General features: G+C 36.6%; 1 protein-coding gene across 1 annotated transcript in view; it reads right to left on the bottom strand.

Annotated features, from left to right (window-relative positions):
* cpne4a (copine IVa) overlaps positions 1-19,570 on the bottom strand; it is a 70,859-nt gene that overhangs the window by 32,020 nt on the left and 19,269 nt on the right. The window contains exons 3-5 of the mRNA XM_073846496.1: positions 1,571-1,750; positions 676-747; positions 147-221 (exon numbers count right to left, since the gene is read on the bottom strand). Coding sequence (XP_073702597.1) covers positions 147-221; positions 676-747; positions 1,571-1,750 — 327 coding nt within the window. The remainder of the gene's footprint in view (positions 1-146; positions 222-675; positions 748-1,570; positions 1,751-19,570) is intronic.

Genomic DNA, 19,570 nt, shown 5'->3' with positions numbered 1-19,570 from the left:
AAAATCTTACTGACCTCAAACTTTTGAATGCTAGTGGAACTAAATAATAATAAGGCCTAAAACTAATTGCAGACAAAATTGATGCTCACTGTTACATAAGATCATTTTATATTCTGAATAAACATGTGCACAGGAGGTCTTCCTACCTTATCATCCAGCTTCCTCGCACTGAATGAGAGTTCGACATAATCGTTATTTCCCGTCAGCTCCTCAGCAGTGATCTGGAGAGATTGAGAGTGATGATATGTCTTTAGCAGAAAAGAAACCAGAATCTGAAACTAACCATGAAGACTGACATTTGTTTCATAGATCTCTTTCTCATCACCCACTGAGCTTTACATGTTCAACTGTTGCTGCTACAGTACGTTTCTGTCAATGTGCATTAACAAGCTCCTCTGGATATTTTCTGCAATTTTTGTTTCATAGCTCACATTCAATACCACACCTGACTGTTTTGGAAGGTTCTTGTGAACATTGAGAAGTTTTAGCCTGGGTTCAATAGTGGCATTGATCATTTTAAGCACCTCTGTTGTATAAAGTGCAAAGCTTTTAAAGGTTAGACCATGAAATGTTTGCGTAAGGTCACTTGATGGTGTTGTGCCCTGCTGAATGTTTGCATAAGTAGAGCATGATAGAAAGCAAACAGATAAATTTAGAATTTGGGAAAGTGCTCACCATAATAGACGATTTCCCGACTGTGTTGCCCTGTTTAAGCAGGGCTTTGGTGAATTTTCTCTGGGAGATGATCTATTTGGAGAGAAATAAGATATTTAAGTCGGTCAGAGGCTGCCTTGTTTTGATGGTCAGAACACACACACACACACACACACACACACAACACAGATATGCTCAGAACGCGGCACATAATAACACCTCGGGGAGAAAATGGCATGTAAACTTAGTTTATAATTACACCATGGAGTCTTATCCACTCCACATAAGTGCTTCATTATTAGCTGTTAAATATTTATAAATAGGAGGAGTGCTTTTGGTTTTATTTCCCCTAGAAACTCCATATGAGTGAGTGTCAACACCCTGCTTTCTCACTTTATTAAACGCAGCTCATTTCGACAATTACCTTCTCCTCTTTCCCTCCGACCAAAACAGACTGAATTAAAACAAACAACCCAGCTCCTTTGAGAGAAAAGCAGACTTAGAAAGTGGCTTTGATGCAAATCATGGCCGTTATACACTGTAAGCTCCTAGCAAATTCTTTACTGAGAAACTACAGATCTTAACCATCTGGCGGAAGATCATGTGTCTGGTTTTCCATTTGCTCAAACTGCAGATAAGAGAGTAGCATGGTCCATCTGGGCTGGCCGTCATCCCCACACTGAGCTAACTACACAGACATCTCACGTTACGAAATTCAATCAGCCATAAAATGTCCGGAAATGCTCTTAACGGTTGTTGGTGTGATTATTTAATTAGAAGACTTCATCTGATTTGGGCACAGTGCCGGCCCCTACTCTTCCCTGACTGTGTGCAATCAACGATCATGTGGAGATCCTGTTGCAAAATGAGCTTTGTTATAAAAGCATAATAATCACAATTTTTTGAATTTGCTCACTTGGCCCAGTGTGCACTCCATGGCTCCCAGGCAGTCCGCCTCTCTTATGTCATTATGACTACTGCTGATGTCGTAGAGCTCGTAACGTAGTCGCTGGATCTCTTCGAAGTAGAAGTCTAGGGTGAAGACCTTAGAAAACGTGGGGTTTATACAGCTCCGAATTATCTCTGTCCTGTCCACCTGTAAACACAACAGAAAACAATTATCTACTTGGATTATGATCAGAATACTGTAGCTTAGTACCACACTATAGTATTTCAGTATTTCTTCACATTTGCAGTAAAGAGTGGAAAAGTGCCCAAAATGCAATGCAATTTTTCAGGTGTAACATCTTTTTCATGACTTATTTGATGTGATTGCCAAGATTTTATTCAAATTTTCAAATGTAATTAAAAAAAAAGATTTCTGAGATGATAACTTGATGTATGGACTATGGAAGCCTGTTTCCGCCACTGAATAAAAAATAAAAAAAGGTAATTGCCATTTTTTTAATCTAAGAATTTGAACTTTTTTCTCGCATCTCGCAATTCTTTCTCTCAGAATTGTGTGATACAAACTCGCAGTTCTGACTTTTTTCTTAGAATTGCGCAATTCTGAGACTTTATAACTCGCAATTTATAAATTCTTGTGAGTTTATATCTCACAATTGTGAGAAAAAAAGTCAAAATTGTGAGATCAATGTCAGAATTGCAAGATACAAATTGGCATTTGCGAGAAAAAAATCTGAATTCAGTTTATATCATGCAATTTTGTTTAAAAAAAAAGTCGGAATTACAGGTTTCTGTCATGCAGTTCTGAGAAAAATAGTTAGAATTATGAGTTTACATATCAATTCTGACTTTATAACTGACAATTGCAAGTTTATATCATGCATTTCTGATAAAATATCAGAATTACGAGTTTATATCTCACAATTCCAAATTTATAACGGACAATTGCGAGTTTATATCATGCAATTCTGATAAAATGTCAGAATTATGGGTTTATATCTTGAAATTGACTATAACTCAATTCTGAACTTATATCATGCAGTTTTGATTAAAAATAGTTAGAATTATGAGTTTATATCCCGCAATTCTGAATTTATAACACAACTGAGTTTATATCACGCAATTCTGAGAAAAATAGTCAGTATTACAAGTTTATATCTTGGAATTCTGACTTTATAACACAATTGTGAGTTTACATCATGAAATTCTGAGAAAAAAGTCAGAATTATGAGTTTATATTACAATTCTGAGAAAAATAGAATTACAAGTTTATATCTTGGAATTCTAACTTCATAACACAATTGTGAGTTTATATCATGCAATTCTGAGAACAAAAACGTCAGAATTATGAGTTTATATCCTGCAATTCTGAATTTATAACACAATTCAGTTTATATTACACAATACTGAGAAAAAAGTCAGAATTGAGAGTTTGCAATACAGAACTCTGAGAAAAAATTCAGATTGCGAGATGTAAACTCACAATTGTGAGGAAAAGGCAGAATTGTGACAGAAACTCGCAATTACCTTTTTATTTTTTATTAAGCGGCAGAAATGGGGCATAACTTCTATATGGATGCCTTTCACTGAACTAAACATTCCATACAGTTAGTGATGGGCGCTTCAAAATACTGCTTTGTAGTACTAAAACTTTTGCAAATCATTTGTTTTTCGAACCAGTGATTCGAAGTGCATATCAAATTGGCAAAGTAATGTGATTTAATTGGCAACTGGTTGTAAAAGGTGTTTTTATACATGTTTGAGCTGAGTTTTCATTGCATTTACACTGTTCTGACCAGCAAAAATCACCAGCACTTTGAGCTCTTCCAAACAACGAATCATTTTGCGAAGCAGTTGGTTCAATTGATTCAAAGTTTTGAAAAGCTTTGTTCCTTCTGTCACTAAACAGCAACATGCAACATTTTTGTCACATGACCTCAGTGACTATGTTTAGTCTGTTACATGCTGTCAAATCACCTTAATAAAGGGACAGTTCACCCAAAACAGAAAATTATTGTAGCTTTCAAAATATATATGACACAAAAAGTTACTAACATCAGAATGTGCAAGCTGCTCTTTTCCATCCAATAAAAATGAAGGTAATAACATGAGGTTATCGACCTTAGCAAATAGTGTCAAATTTCTCTTTTAGAGACAGCTAAACCTTTGACATTTTTATTAGTTACTTTTATCACATTTCATTCACTTTCAGGTACAGCACACACTGTATACTAGTATTCTATTCCAAACACAGCCTTGCCTTCAGCTGAGCTGAACTCACTGTAGTGGATGTTCTGGAGAGTCTCTACTTAGGTCAATCAAGTTAACAGCTTTCAAGAAGGGTTTCTAAGGTCAATATTTCATCTCAGGACAAGCTACTTGATTACAAAGTAAAAAGGCATTTGACAAGTACTGATACTCATGACCAGATCAAGATGGAATCAGTGACCTCGGAAGCGACCTTAAAGAACTGATCAATCAGTACTGTACAACCTTAATCTATTTCTACTTATCTTACCATTAACCAGCGAAACCAACTCTACTTGCTTTTCTTAGTGCGCTTAGCCTAATGGCTCTCATCAATCTTATCTAAAGTGTACCAAAAGTCCCTTTGGATTGAAACAATCTACTAACTGACAAGTGCTAATTGCAGACGGATGCAAACAAACAAATAAAAAACATTAAAAACTTAATTTAGTACACTGATGAGAATATGGTATGTTTAATCACTCTCATTAAGCTCATTTGAGACACCATACAGTATAATCACCTAAAGTTAACTTTCGTAATGCTCTTCCGAATGAAACCAGTAACTGTGATAAATCTCAGAACAAAAAGATAAAACCACTGCAAAATCCCTGTTCCTGAACTGAAGAATGTATCTGCTACTTACCTCACACAGGCAAAGAAAAGCGTTTTATCTGACATCCCGCAGCCGCCCTAGTCATGGTTTAGTCTCAGTTGTTTAACTTTCCTTAGGAAGCACATAAATCTGTTCTTTTTCATTTCAGTCTGCTCTCTGCAAGGGGTAAACACCAAGCTTGCTTGCTTTCTGACAGGGAAGATCTTTTACCATTTTTCAAAGGTTTAATTATAATGAAAATGTCTGCCTCAGTAATGTACCTGTATTTCACTTGTGCAAAGTGGATGTTCATTATGAACTCAAAGTCTTACATGCTATTTAAAACAGAAGCTATAAAACAGAAGCTTAACATTAAATCAAATTTGCCATCAAAGGCTGTCCAAGATGTACAATGAGTTTGCTGCTTCATAGTTCTTTAGTATTTTGGCCAGAAGTGACAGATTAAAGTAAAAAAAAAAAAATTTAATAACTGATTTGTTTCCAAAGCTGGGAAGATTACTTACAAATTGTAATCCGTAACTAATTTCAGATTACATGACAAAAATTGTAGTCAGTAGTAGTGATGGGTCGTTCTTGAACGATTCGTTCTTTTTGAACGAATCTTTATGTGACTCGAGAAGAATGAGTCGTCTCGGGGAGTGATTCATCTCAAACCCGAAGACTTGAGAGATGAACTAATCAATTCTGTTTCCGGCTCCAGCAGCATAGGTTAAGCGTATGGGGCTGTCACGTGATGAACGAACAACTCGGACCCGAAGACTCGAGAGATGAACTAATCAATTCTCTTTCCTGTTCAGACTGCGTTAGTTAAGCTTATATGGGTTTGTCACGTAATGAACGAACGACTCGAACCCGGACAGATAGAAGTGAGGGAGCTAATTATGAAGACCCAGGTAAACAATGCATAAATCTTTTGTTTCTAATAGCTTATAGTTTTGTCTTGTTTGTAGTGTGATCAACGTTATATAAACGTGTATGAGCATTATATGTGTTATGGAAGTAAAACGTAGCTTTTTAATTATATTTTGGTAAAATGAACGAAATGAACGAAATGACTCGAAAAAAGATTTGTTCATTTTGCTGAACGAGACTCAAAGATCCGAGTCGGTAAAATGATCCGAACTTCCCATCACTAGTCAGTAGCGTAATCCGTTACATTACACATTTTAGATAATATAATCAGATTACTTTTGGATTACTTTTAGATTACTTTTGACTTAACTCATTTATCACATTGTTTTAAATAGGATTATCTTGTATCATGATGTAAAAAATGCAAAAATTAAGAAAAAGAAGTGCATTAAACATTATATTTCATTAAGGTTTCCCAAACTAGGGTTTGTAAAGGAACTGCAGGGGGTTTGTAAATTTAATGAAAAGCTAACAATTAAATAAGTTATAAAAAACTAAAGTTAAAATAAATCATTATAAAACAAAGTCCCTTTTAAGGCCGCGATCACACCGAACGCGTTTTAGCAGTTGGAGGCGCCTCTTTTGAATGGTTTTCTGTTGGCAATGAGCGTTCTGCGCGCCGCTTATGCGCACCGGGCGCCTCGCGTTTTCGCCGCCTGCTGCGCCTCGCGTTTTTGCAGGAGCGCTCTGAGCGCCTGAAGTTGAAAAAAAATCAACTCTGAGCGGAAAAACGCCCAACGTCATTCGCGTTCTTTTCCATTGTCCAATCGAATGAATGGAGAGGCGGGCCTTCTGTTGTGGTGATGAAAGTTTACAGTTGCTTAAAAAGTCCGGAGACTGCAAGAAATAGAGGAGAAACCTTTGGTGTCTATCGTGGGTAACCCGGAGCTGTATTATTTAGGGTTTCTGCTAATATGACAGTTTACTTAACAGCAAAAAAACTAAGATTTTAGAGCGCTTGCGCTATAATCCTTTGATTTGACTGACAGGACAGCTGTCTTGGTCGTTGCTTAGCAACATAAAAAAACCGCAGCACACTGCTCTTTTATTAAAAGTCACCAAACAAGGCAGTGCTGTGCGCCTCGCGTTTTTAGAACTAAAAGACGCGTTCGGTGTGATCGGGGCCTAAGGGTATTTCTGTAGTCTTTGTTTTAAAATAACTATTAAAATAAAACACTTTCTAAACCTGCATGCAATTTGACCATTAATCAACATCAAAGAAACCGTGAACATGTAAATGTGATACCTAATTATTGAAATATTTATTTTAAAATCTCAGGGGTACTTAAAGTAAAGTATATACTTAAAGTATATTTGCTGAATAAGGTTTAGAAGACAAAAAGTTTTAGAACGCCTCAATTACATGTAAATAAGAAATAATATATGTATTTAAATGAGTTTGAAAGACAAAATGCTTCCAAAGACATAATAATACATGGTTAAAAAACCTACAGAGTGATAATTCAAATAAAAATGAATGTGTTCATCAGTAGTTGATGCAATGTTGAAACCTTCCTTAAACCTAAAATGATTTTTGTAAATCCAGTGGTCAAATGCTGCGTCGCCACCTGACTAATGACTAGTCTAGGTGTGAATGTCCACAGAACTGGACTTGCTGAATGTATATAATCGGTAGGCTATTTTAGAAAGGAACATTTAAAAGAGAAATTAGGGAGAACTTATGAATAATTTATTGCTATTGTGTAAATAATATGTAATCATGTAATCCATAAAAAAAAAAACTAACTGTAGTCTGATTACGAGGATTTTAAAATGTAACTTACTCTAATTACAAGCACTTCATTTTTGAAATCTTGCTGAGCAACGATTTTGATTTCTCCAACAACAACAAAAAGAAAAAAGTAACAAAAAGATGTACATCTTGCATGGCCTGAAGGCGTTCCAAGTTCCAAATAACAACTTCATCATATTCATATTTCCTTAATTTATCCCAATCTTGTTTTTTAATCTTCCCTTCAGCATTAAAATGGCCAGTTTACATAACTCAAGGCTACCCATTTAACTTGCACCAACCATCTGGAGACACCATCATTTCTCTTCATTAAGGTCTATAAATATTTGCCTGACTCTTCCAGGTGTTTGCTCTTTATTTACAGGGGCTTCCTCAGGGCAGCTGGCACTGTTTTTATTGGGAAAGTTGCGTGTGCCATCTACTCAGCATTCACCTGGAGGGAGTAAACATCAGTTGGAGAGACATGGACCTCGAAAGCAGCTGCTTATTTCTGCTGCTGAATATGCAAATACATCTCACTTATCAAAGTGAAAATAGTACAGTTCTGATGATGCTTAATACACATCCGTTCTCCGTCTAATTGTTGTTTGTACAGGGAATATTCCGACACCGCTGTCAGGAAACACCTGCTCTGTTGTACATTAGGCAATTTGTTAACCTCTCAGAATGCTCCTTGTGACTATTCATCAGTAAAGACGTAATTGCCTCTATTTTGTGACACCTTGTCTATTAAAAGAAAGTAAACATTTAAAGAGCATGTTAAACAAGTCAGAAACAGGCTGGATTCACACATGTGATGCACTGTAAGAGGACTGGGAGAGCCGTTTAAAGCTTAATGAACACAATCAGAGAAACGGAGTAAAAAAATAAATTAAGTAATCATTTACGATTTGCAAAATACACTAGCTGCAAATAGATATAACTCAGTTGTGTTAGTCAATTAACCATAAATCAGATAATTAATTTTTTTTTTACATTAAGGGTTCAGCAAAAAGTTCAGAAATACAATTAAAATATGAAATGCAGACCAAATTGCTGAAATTATTATTTTTTTTAAATCACTAAGCAATATTGTAAAACAGAAGAAGACACGAGGGGAACTACTACTTCGGTTATTCAGTCAAGCAGAATAACTTCAATAATTTCAGAATGGCCAAAAATTGACCAGTCCATTTCATTGCTCACTGATCATAAATCAGGCCTAGTAGGATTTTTCCTCAGGCAAATAAAAATGTGACCTGGAACCAGAAAAGCAGAGCCACCCAAAGCCAAGCCTTCCATTCATGGATCTTTGATCACACTCACATACACATTAACAAGCAGATCCCACATGACAATTTCTGGCAAGAGAAGGCTGGACAAGCCATTTTTCAAAAAAGACGTATGTCCACTCAGCCTTAGAAAAGCCCCTTTATGCCTGCATAAACAGTGGCCTGAGTTCATCACTAGACTGGACTGACAGTCTTTTGGCAGTGAGGGGCAGAGCAGCCAACGCATAGACAGCAGAGCTCTGGAGATACCAATAAATATTCAGGACACCATTGTTGGAAAGGCTTCTTGTCATTCAGCTCTACTTCACTGGAGCTGCTCAAATGGTGATATATATCAATGTGTTGAGTATACAATCATGCTTTAAGCCAGTAGTTCACTCACAAAAGATCAGAGTCAGAAATTAATAAGGGCTTGTGGCAAAAACAAAACTGCCCCATTTTTCGTCTGTCACAATTAAAATGAAATGTGAAAATGAATGGAAAGTGTCAATTCGCAGAATTACATTTAGATTCGCTAACACTGCATCAGATTGCTTTTACACACTGTTTTGTACAGCGTTGAGCCTTACAACCAATCAAACACATTTCTGTTAAATTTAGGAATGCACTGGCCAATCAGAGGTGCTTGGATTAGCCAGCGGTTGCGAATTCCCTAATCATAAACAACACAGTGCCGATACAATGTAAATAAAAGATTCATTTTGTAGCTTCAGTGATTATAATGGGAGAACTTGTGCAAGACTTATGCCGAGTTCAGACTGCATGATTTCAGTCCCGATTTTGACTCGCCGACGGGTTTTGAGAAATCGCCGACAAATGCCCGAAATCACAGGTAAATCGGTGCTCGTTCACGTGAGTGACAATCACACAGTGTGAAGCATCAAAGACACGATCTGAGAGAATCAGCAACGTGTCGCCGACACCTGTGAGATATTTGGCATGCTAAATATCTGGACCTGTCGGCGATTCAAAATCATGCCGTGTGAAAGGTGATCTGACTGAAAATCACATCGGCGATTACCTTCAGCCAATGAGACAGCAACATCCAGGCCAGCGGGAAGTTGGGGGAGGAGTTACGAAGGTATTAGACCACAATATCAACAAGCATAGTTTCGCTTCTTTTCTTTTCGCTGCAAATGAGTGCACATGCAATTTGTATGACAAGCTTCTTGCGGGCTACCATTTTTTTTTATAATAATCCCAGTCTCACGTGAGAACTTGCACGCCTGACCTCGCGTTGTTTCCATGTCACTTCTCGCGTGTGTTTGGTTGTGAGACGTAGTTTGCGGACCGGGACAAAGTTGTCGGCGATTCTTCCTATTGTAAAGTCATGCAGTGTGAAACCCCCTGTCGCCGATCCATCGTGCAGTGTGAACACAGCAGCGACGGAATGCTACCCCAGATAGTCATGCAGTGTGAAAACATCTGTGACGCAATTGCTTTGAAAATCGTGCAGTCTGTACTCGGCATTAGCTAACATCATGGACCGACATGAAGCCAACTGAAGCCAAAATGTGACGATGTTTCATGTTGTTTTCTATATCAATATTAATAATCATTGTTACAATATAAAGAGCAATAATCTATAATACTGATATTGATTATATTGATTAAAGTATTTGACATTAAAGAAAACATAGTGTGGTGATAATAATAGTAAGGTGATTCTAAAAATTTTAATTTAAAAAATGTTTTAAAAAGTTTAAATTTAAAAATGTAATGTTAAATGTATGTTTAAAAGTGTTTCTGACCCTGACATATAGTATATTTAAAAGTTTACATACACCTTGCAGAATCTGCAAAATGTTGATTATTTTACCAAAATAAGAGAGATTATACTAAATGTATGTTATTTTCAGTTAATACTGACCTGAATAAGATATTTCACATAAAAGACGTTTACATATAGTCCACGAAAAAATAATAGTTGAATTTATAAAAATGACTTTTTTACAAAAGTTTACATTTGCTTGATTCTTAATACTGTGTTGTTACCTGAATGATCGACAGCTGTGGTTTTTTTTTATTTTTTTTTTTAGTGCTAGTTGTTCATGAGTCCCTTTTTTGTCCTGAACAGTTAAACTGCCCGCTGTTCTTCAGGAGAATCCTTAAGGTCCCACACATTCTTTGGTTTTTCAGCTATTTTTGTGTATACCCTTCCCAACAATGACTGTATGATTTTGAGATCCATCTTTTTACACTGAGGACAACTGAGGGACTCATATGCAACTATTACAGAAGGTTCAAACACTAACAGACGCTCCAGAAGGAAAAACGATGCATTGAGAGCCAGGGGTGTAAACTTTTGAACAGAATGAAGATGTGAACATTTTTCTTATTTTGCCTAAATATCATATATTTTAAATTTGGTACTGCCTTCCAGAAACTACAGAAGATCTTACATCTTTCCCAAAAGACAAAATAAGTTCAATTTACTCCGATCTTCAAATTCAGTTGAGTTTTCACCCTCTAGCTCTTAATGCATCATGCTTCCTTCTAAAGCATCAGTGAGCAATGGTGTGAAAAGATGAATCAAATCATACAGTCATTGCTGGAAAGGGTTTAAACACACAAAAATGCTGAAAAACGAAAGAATTTGTGGGACCTGAAGGATTTTTCTGAAGAACAGCAGGCAGTTTAACTGTCCAGGACAAACAAGGGACTCATGAACAACTATCACTAAATAAAAAAAACCTCAGCTCAGCGCTTTTATGGAATTGCGCTCTAACACTTACTTGCCCTAAGTGTTTAAAAAGTTATGTACTCGTTCAAGTGTGTTTAAAAAATTATGTACTCGTTCAATTCCATTGTAAGTACCTCATGGTAAAAAGAAAAAAATAAGGAAAAAAATGTTACAATTAATCAAAATCATGCCACAAATGCTGTCAGTTGCGATTAACTTCTACTAAACCCAGAATATTCATATGACCCAACAATTAAACATTGTTGTGTAAGCATATTAAGAATGTCTGATCCAGTGACAGCATGCAAAACAAGCTACTATAAATGTTTTCACACCAGCCTCGTTTCTTAGCCTTTCTTGTGAGTGTGATACGCCGGATGAAAGTTTGGCAAGCATAAGCATATTTCATAAGGTTTCATCACATCCATTCTCACACTTACAACACACACACACACACACATACACAAGTCACAAATAGCACTGCCCCAAAGGATAAGCCTCAGTGTGCAACATCCCTTACACATGGTTCTAATTGCCCCTGGAAGCCACATTTACCTTCCTTTCTTCACATCTCAGTCAGAACATATAGTCTTTGAATGTGCAGCCACCTTCATTCTGCACAGTTGATGGGCTGCTTCTCCTCGTTAGCCCATCAGTGGGAGAGTATGGAGGTTTTCTCCAGGGCTAATCAGCGTGGCCCTGTCTTCCCGCTTATGCGAGCTGGGCCCTAGGTGGAGGCCCGCAGGGTGCAGCAAGAGCTATCATTAACCATTTCAACTGCACACCAGCACCCCAAATAAGATGTTTACCTGGCTCTCACATCACCGCTCACTTTGTCGAATGGTTTTAAATAAGGCTAAACTGTGTGAAGAAACCTTTTTTTCATTTAATGATGCAGCTGTCCATTTTAAATGAGGCAAAAAGGAGAAGTGACACAACTGAGATCTCGCTTGCTGTCTGAACACCTGTGAAGAAGACGCTAAACAAAGGGTGGCAGAAAAGTGGATTCTTCAAGGAGGACGATGAAAGGATGGAGGAGGAAGAGGAAGAAAATGTGTCAATCCAAATTCAATGGCTATTTGTGGAAAAAAGCTATAAATTTTGAATGGCATACTAATATTACTCTCACTGTTATTTATAAGATACTATATCTTACAATGCAATGTGCTCCGCTGGACTATTTGAAGTGTTATGAATGAAACAAATGCAATGCATTTTGTGTTTTTTAACATCATTTCTTTTTACTTTGTTTTATTATATTTAAATAAAATTATTTAAAACGTATAAAACACTACTGTTCAAAAAAATATATTTTTAAAAGAAATTCATACTTTTATTCAGTAAGGATGCATTAAACTGTTCTGAAGTAACAGTAAAGACATTGAAAATGTTACTAAAAATATTCACTATATCACTAATTTACTAAAAATATTAAGCAGCACAACAGCTTTCAACATTGGTGATAATAAATGTTTCTTGAACAGCAAATCAGCATAATAGAATGGATTCAGAAAGGATCATGTGGCACTGAATACTGGAGTAATGGCTGCAAAAAAAATCAGCTTTGCATCCCAGCAATAAATTGCCTTTTTAAATATATTCAAATAGAAAAATGTTATTTTAAATTGCAATAATATTTTTGATAATATAACTGTATTTTCTGATCAAACAAACACCTTGGTGAGCTTAAAAGACTTTCAAAAAAACTGTACCAACCCTCAACGTTTGAATGGTATTGTACCTACAGTAAACATTTACCTGTATGATTGTATACTGCCTACTAGTTCACTTACTATTTTTAAAAGATATTAGGTGGTATTAAAGACAGTATCAAAGGAAGTGACAGACCACTCATATAAAATAAACACTCAAATTAAAATGTTCAATATGGCATTTGATGTGATTTTCAAACAAATGTTATCTTTATTAAGAAACCGCATATTTGTATAAATGAGCAATATCACACGAGTAGATGTGAGATACACCAGTATATCGGTACAGCTGTGATTCGGCCATAGGTAATCACAGCATCCCGATATACAGCCATATCTCACATCTACGGGTGTGATATTGCATTTATACAACAGTTTGATGGCACAAGTGTGTAAATACATAAAAAACATAACAAAAGTGTCTTTAAAAGCCCTCTTCTGCAGAACTACTTCCTACCGCCACTGATTCAAATACAAAGTCGACAGTTTCACAGCTAAAAACCCAAGCCTCCGCTACTAATTCAAAAACGTCACTTTAGAACTAGCAACAAAGGAAAATTGAGTTGCTTCATTGAAAGCTTATTATATTACTGTATTAAAAGCAGTGTATTATGTATAGTACAGAATTATGAGACAGATTGACTGAACAAGTGTGATTACCTGCATCTGATTCAGCATTCATTCTTCAGCTCAATCTCATATTCACAATAAAACATTAGTTTGAATGTCTGATAGGCCTTTCATCTGTTAAGGGTGATTCCTGATGACAGCTGCTCGTGCATTTGTAGCTGTGTACAAGCTGGTTTTGGAAGAAAAATAACTTCCTTGTTCAAAACTGTGCTTTAGTATTTTTCAATTCAAAAGTCTTTACTGCTGACTTGTAAAAAAGCTCTGGAAGAAATAACAGATTAATGAGACCAAATACTGCCCGTTAGATTTACCCAAAATTAATTATATCTCATGTTTAACCACTATAGAGACATCAGAGCCAGCGGTAAATTCCAGAAGATCTGGCCTCGGCGGGTTCATGAATGCTGAACGACCACTGATGCCCTGGAGCTCACATCTCCGAAAACACTGACGGAAAAAAAAGATGTTATCTTTATTAACAAACCCCATATTTGAAGTCCAAACAAGTATGTTCTCACCTAAAAAGCTCTTAAAACATTCTGTGACACAATTATTATTATTTATTTATTTTTTATAGTGGATTTGGGCATCCATCATGACACTCGCTGTGAGAAATAGAGTAACTTCAGCAAGCAGAGTGCAACAAACAGTGAAACGGCTGTTGTAGTATTTTTGGACTCTAATATTAACACTCTTATCAGATTCGAAAACCAGAAAGAACTGTTGTATAAAATCAGAGAACAGTGGTATCAAAATCCTGCTTGTTTTAGAATAAACAAATCACATCAAATGCCATATTGAGCATCTTAATTTGAGTGTTTAATTTTTTATGAGTGGTTTGTCACTTCCTCCGACACTGTCTCTAATTTACACACTTGTGCTATCAAACTGTTGTATGAATGCAATATCACACTTGTAGATGTGAGATATGGCACAAGATATGGTAAGATCTCATTTTCATTCATTGCTCTTTCTGGTCCTCGAATCTGATTGGCTGAGAGGAGTGCGATATTCTAGTGATATCAGAACTCTTATTGTTTCAGCATTTGAATCACTCCACTTGCAGTATTTCTTACAGCAAATATCATGTAAGAATGTACATGCTTAGACTTCAAATATGCGGTTTCCTAATATAGATAACGTTTGTTTGAAATTTAGCTTAGACGTTTTGCGAGACTGCTGAAGAATGATTTTATATGATTTAAAGTTACAGTATACGCAAAGCAGTACAACACAGCCATAGAATTTCTACCAACACACACTCATAATTAACCATTTTAAAGCATTTTAAAAATACAACAGTGATGCAACATGCTGCAAGAATTGGTCCATATCCAACAGGGAGAGACTTTCAAATTCAAGTTTGATTGTGATAAATTAATGATGGTGAAACAGAGCTCCAAATGCAAAAAAGATGTTCAGCCCCAGTCCATCTTGTACACATGAAGGACAAAAATACCTTGTATGTGCTCATGAAGGGGTGAAAAAAAACAGAATGGGAACACACAAGGAAAGGACATCTTCCATCACATAACTGACAGATTGTAATCATCAGTGCCCAGATGACCCACTTCTAGCTGCATAACTCCAGCCTGTTTATGCTTACGCTTCATGAATATTGATATTGTTTCTTAAATGTCACTGAAGTTGAGGAGTGCTGCATCATGATAAGCCACAGCTCCACTTTAGCAAATGCCAAAGCAAAAAGAGTTGAACCGAGAAACGTGCCTCTCAAGTTCATGAGTACTACACAAAACCCGGGGTGCAAAAGATACAAAAGACGTGGCGATGCAGAAGAAAAAGATGGAAAGATGAAGAAAGACAAACCAAGACAAAATGTAGATTTGATTAACTTGTTACTTTTAAACTTATTACTTTTTAAAAATATATTTAAATAGAAAGTGCTTCTTTTAAATAGTAAAAATATTTTACTGCTTTTGCTGTATGTTGGATCAAATAAACGCAGGCTTGGTGAGCTTTTGACTGGAAGTGTATATACACTTCATAATATTACAGCAGCCTTAGTGTGCATAATAGACTTCTATGACTACTAAGTTAGTAAGCAACTACCTAGCAACTATTCAAGAAACAACTCAGGACTCCTTAGCAATGATATACCAACCACAACATCCTAGTATAATTTCAGTGTCTCTTCCACTGGCAAAAACCACTGTAGTATGCGATTGTGATGTGCGAATCACTATGAAACCGCTACAGCTTGCAGCTACAGACACACAGTTCTGTCAGTCTTTTTACATCAATATCCAATTATTTCAGCCCATGAAATCAGTCTTGACCAGTGTGAGTGAAATCTAGATTGCACCCCGAAGGGAGCGATATGGAGATCTGCTATCCTTATTCAACAGGAGTGCTCCCTGCTCCTGTGATTGGCATTCTGGGTAGATGAAAGAACAGCTCCACCTGCCACAGTCATTCAGATGTGCGAGTAAATGCTGTCGCTGACAGTCAGACTCTCATCTTCAGTTCTGCCTTTTGTCTGATTATTGGTGAGAGCTGACAGCCAGGGCACTGGGATCTGACACACTGACAGGTCATTATAGCCGGTGGCAATGTAACTTTGGACCCGGACATTTTTTGTGTGTTGCTCAGATAGCGTTCATTTTCAGAGAAACTGAGAGGGTGGTTTCACTTCTCTCAGAGCTCTGATTATGGGGCTACACTTTTATTTATAACTTACATAACTTACATTTACATAAAGTCCACAAGAGAAAATAATAGTTGAATTCATAAAAATGACCCTGTTCAAAAGTTTATTTATGCTTGATTCTTAATACTGTGTTGTTACCTGAATGACCCACAGCTGTTTTTTGTTTGTTTTTTTGTTTAGTGATAGTTGTTCATGAGTCCCTTGTTTGTCCTGAACAGTTAAACTGCCTGCTGTTCTGGTAAACATGTAAGTATCTTCTGTAGCTTCTGAAGGGCTAAATGAAAAAAAAATATGATATTTAGGCATTTAATGCATTGTCAGAGAGCTTTTGAACCTGCTGTAATAGTTGCATATGAGTCCCTCAGTTGTCCTCAATGTGAAAAGATGGATCTCAATAGAGTTCAAATACACAAAAAAGCTGAAAAACCAAAGAATTTGTGGGACCAGAAGGATTTTGTAAATATACACAAAATCTGTTTCCGAATTCTGAACCTATTTTTCTCCTCTCACAGCTTCAGATAAATGAGGGATATTCTTGGTAGCAAAATACAGAGCAAATTTACAACAATATTCCGATTTTAACGCGATTAAGACAATACTCTGATTAAGAAGCAACCATGTAAACTGGTATTTTTGATTAATTTAATCCGACTAAAGTCATAATCGGAGTAAACACAAATCGAATAAAGACAGGTGGAGTATTCCTATTTTAGTCGCATTATGGAAGACATGTACACACCTTAATCACACTATTCCCCTTGTGTAGGACTTTTCGCCACATTTTGCGACAGGATACACACTAATGCTGCGTTCCATGCAGGATTTTGAGCTCGTAAATCATGTCTTCAAACCAGGACTCAGGACTTTGTAGCGTTCCAGGCAAGTCACGCCAAGCATTTATTATTTTTATATTATTAATAATTTGATTGCAACGTTATATTGTCCTAAACTATTTTTCCACCGTGTGCCACTTGCATAAACACCGCACCCCTAGAGACTGATATTGTTGTTTCGCGGGCTATGTCACGTCAGAACTCGGAACTGGGAGTACGTCAATCTAGTACGAGTTCAGTATTTGCTACAACATGGGATTAATCAATGCTCATTGCTGATAAATAGTTTGTCTGTTATCATAATTTATAGTTTTATGGAAACGTAGTTAACATTCAACCCGTTCTTTTTCATTAGTATTATTTGTGATTTTAATTTTGTGAATGGGATTTCCGCTATTGGAATGTCTTAGGATGCTTTTCACTTTTACTTTCGAATTCATGATCTTGGTTTTGCTTACATATGTAGGCTACACCTATCAATTTTAAGATTAAAACAAATCTTAAAAGATGGATTTGTTATTTTTAATTAAACAGCATAACAACAATAAAATAAAATAGCTTATATAGCATTTGTTAACAAAAACTAAAAAGACGAGGCATGGACTGATGCTGCCTTCATGTGATATGGGAAAGATGATGCTTTCCACTTTTGAAGTGGAAATTACCAGTGTGTCGTGTTCAGGTGCTTTTGTTGTCGTAGTGAAGAGAAACATGGCGGACTCGGAATTTGTCCTCACATGCTACTTTGGTAAAACAGACCAAATAAAATAACATGAGAAAATTGCTTCCTTCAGAACACTGTACCGCACAGCACCCTACTGGAGGCGAGCCACGACGAGCTAGCATCTTCTCTTAACGGTATTTTTAAAGACAACACTACGTTTAAATAGCGACGTTATTAAAATCCTTTATGCCCATTATGGGGGCTACAAACTAACCAACTAAACAGCAGAGAACTTTTAACATCATGCAATGCTTATCATTCAGTATAGTTTCGTTGCTGTCCGCCATGTTGAAAGGTCAAAGTTTATCCCATCTCGGCAGCTCGGGTATCATAAAAAATTTCGAGCTTTCCAGTGGAAATTACGTGAGTGGGTGTTCATGTGCAATTTCGATGTCAGATTTTGGTATTTACTAGGGATGCACCGATACCAATCAGTCGATAAAGCTTGCGCGTTTTGTCAGTAAAGCCGGTTCTGTAATCAGCGGTAAATGCCATCAGGTGCGTGATTTCACGTTGAGCCGTATATACTACACACAGCCGTTGTTTACCGATGAGCTGCAATGATAGCAATGTTCATTATCAGTGTGAATGTGCGCAGCTCGTCTGTAAACAACGGCTGTGTGTAGTATATACGGCTCAACGTTAAATCACGCACCTGATGGCATTTACCGCTGATTACAGAACCGGCTTTACTGACAAAACGCGCAAGTTATCGACCGATACATATCGTGCATCCCTAGTATTTACCATAATTACGATAGCACATGAAGGCAGCATCCATCACATGCTGTGTTATATGCCGACTAAACAATTTATTACAGGGGCGCAAACACTGAGCAATCAAATTAATTAATAAAAAAATAAATAAAAGAGAGCCTCCAAAGCGTATTGCAAGGTAAACGGCAAAGATAACAGGGTTTTCAAAATGAAAACAAACAAAAAAAAGTAAAACTAAACTGGCTTTCGGTGACTGTGCTTGCGTGTGTTTTTTCCTAAAAAAGTAATTGGCTATGAAACGCTCGCTGTATGGAACAGACGCTTTAGGGCAGCGCAGCATGCACTCGCAAAAATGCGACCACGGCAAATTTTAAATTACACATTCTAAAAAATTTGTTGCATATGTCCAGAGCCACTTCAAGCTTTTGTAAAATTAAAACCGAAACATCCAAAAGTCTATAACAAAGATGAACTGATAGCGTTGCGTGTGGACGTAATGATGTGTGTCATTAATCGGTCTATGTACTATAACATGTAAAACGAGAACATGAAAGCAACTCAAGTAAACAGCTTAACTGTCATACTTCTGCTAAAGATTTGATAATGGCTCCCAGTGTACAGTTGGAAAGTGAGAGATGAGAACTTATTTTGTCTTCTGGGAAACATGTATCTTCTGTAGCTTCTGAAGGGCTAAATGAAAAAAAAAATTATGATATTTAGGCAAAATAAGAAAAATGTACACATCTTCTGTTTAAAAGTTTACACGTCTGGCTTGTAATAGTTGCATATGAGTCCCCCAGTTGTCCTCAATGTGAAAAGATGGATCTCAATAGGGTTCAAATAAACAAAAATGCTGAAAAACCAAAGAATTTGTGGGAACTGAAGGATTTTACTGAAGAACAGTGGCCAGTTTAACTGTTCAGGGCAAACAAGGGACTTATCACTAATCAAAACACAGCTGCATGTGAATCATTCAGGTAAGAACACAGTATTAAATATCAAGTGTATGTAAATGTTTGACTTCAACTGTATTTTTTTTTTTTTTTTGGGAGGGGGGGGGGTTGGTGTGCAAGTCCCATTAAAATAAATAAATAACAAAAAACACAAGACAGCTACAAAATTCAGTCACGCACCCAAAACAAATGAACTGTACTGTCTGTGTGTGCGTACATAATAAAGCAGCTTCAATAATGAAAAAAACATCCACGAAAACACATGCAGACACTCACACAGACTGTACAGCA

The sequence above is a fragment of the Garra rufa genome, chromosome 9 (assembly GCF_049309525.1).
Source record: "Garra rufa chromosome 9, GarRuf1.0, whole genome shotgun sequence".
NCBI lineage: Eukaryota > Metazoa > Chordata > Actinopteri > Cypriniformes > Cyprinidae > Garra > Garra rufa.
This window is presented reverse-complemented; position numbering and strand designations above follow the sequence as displayed.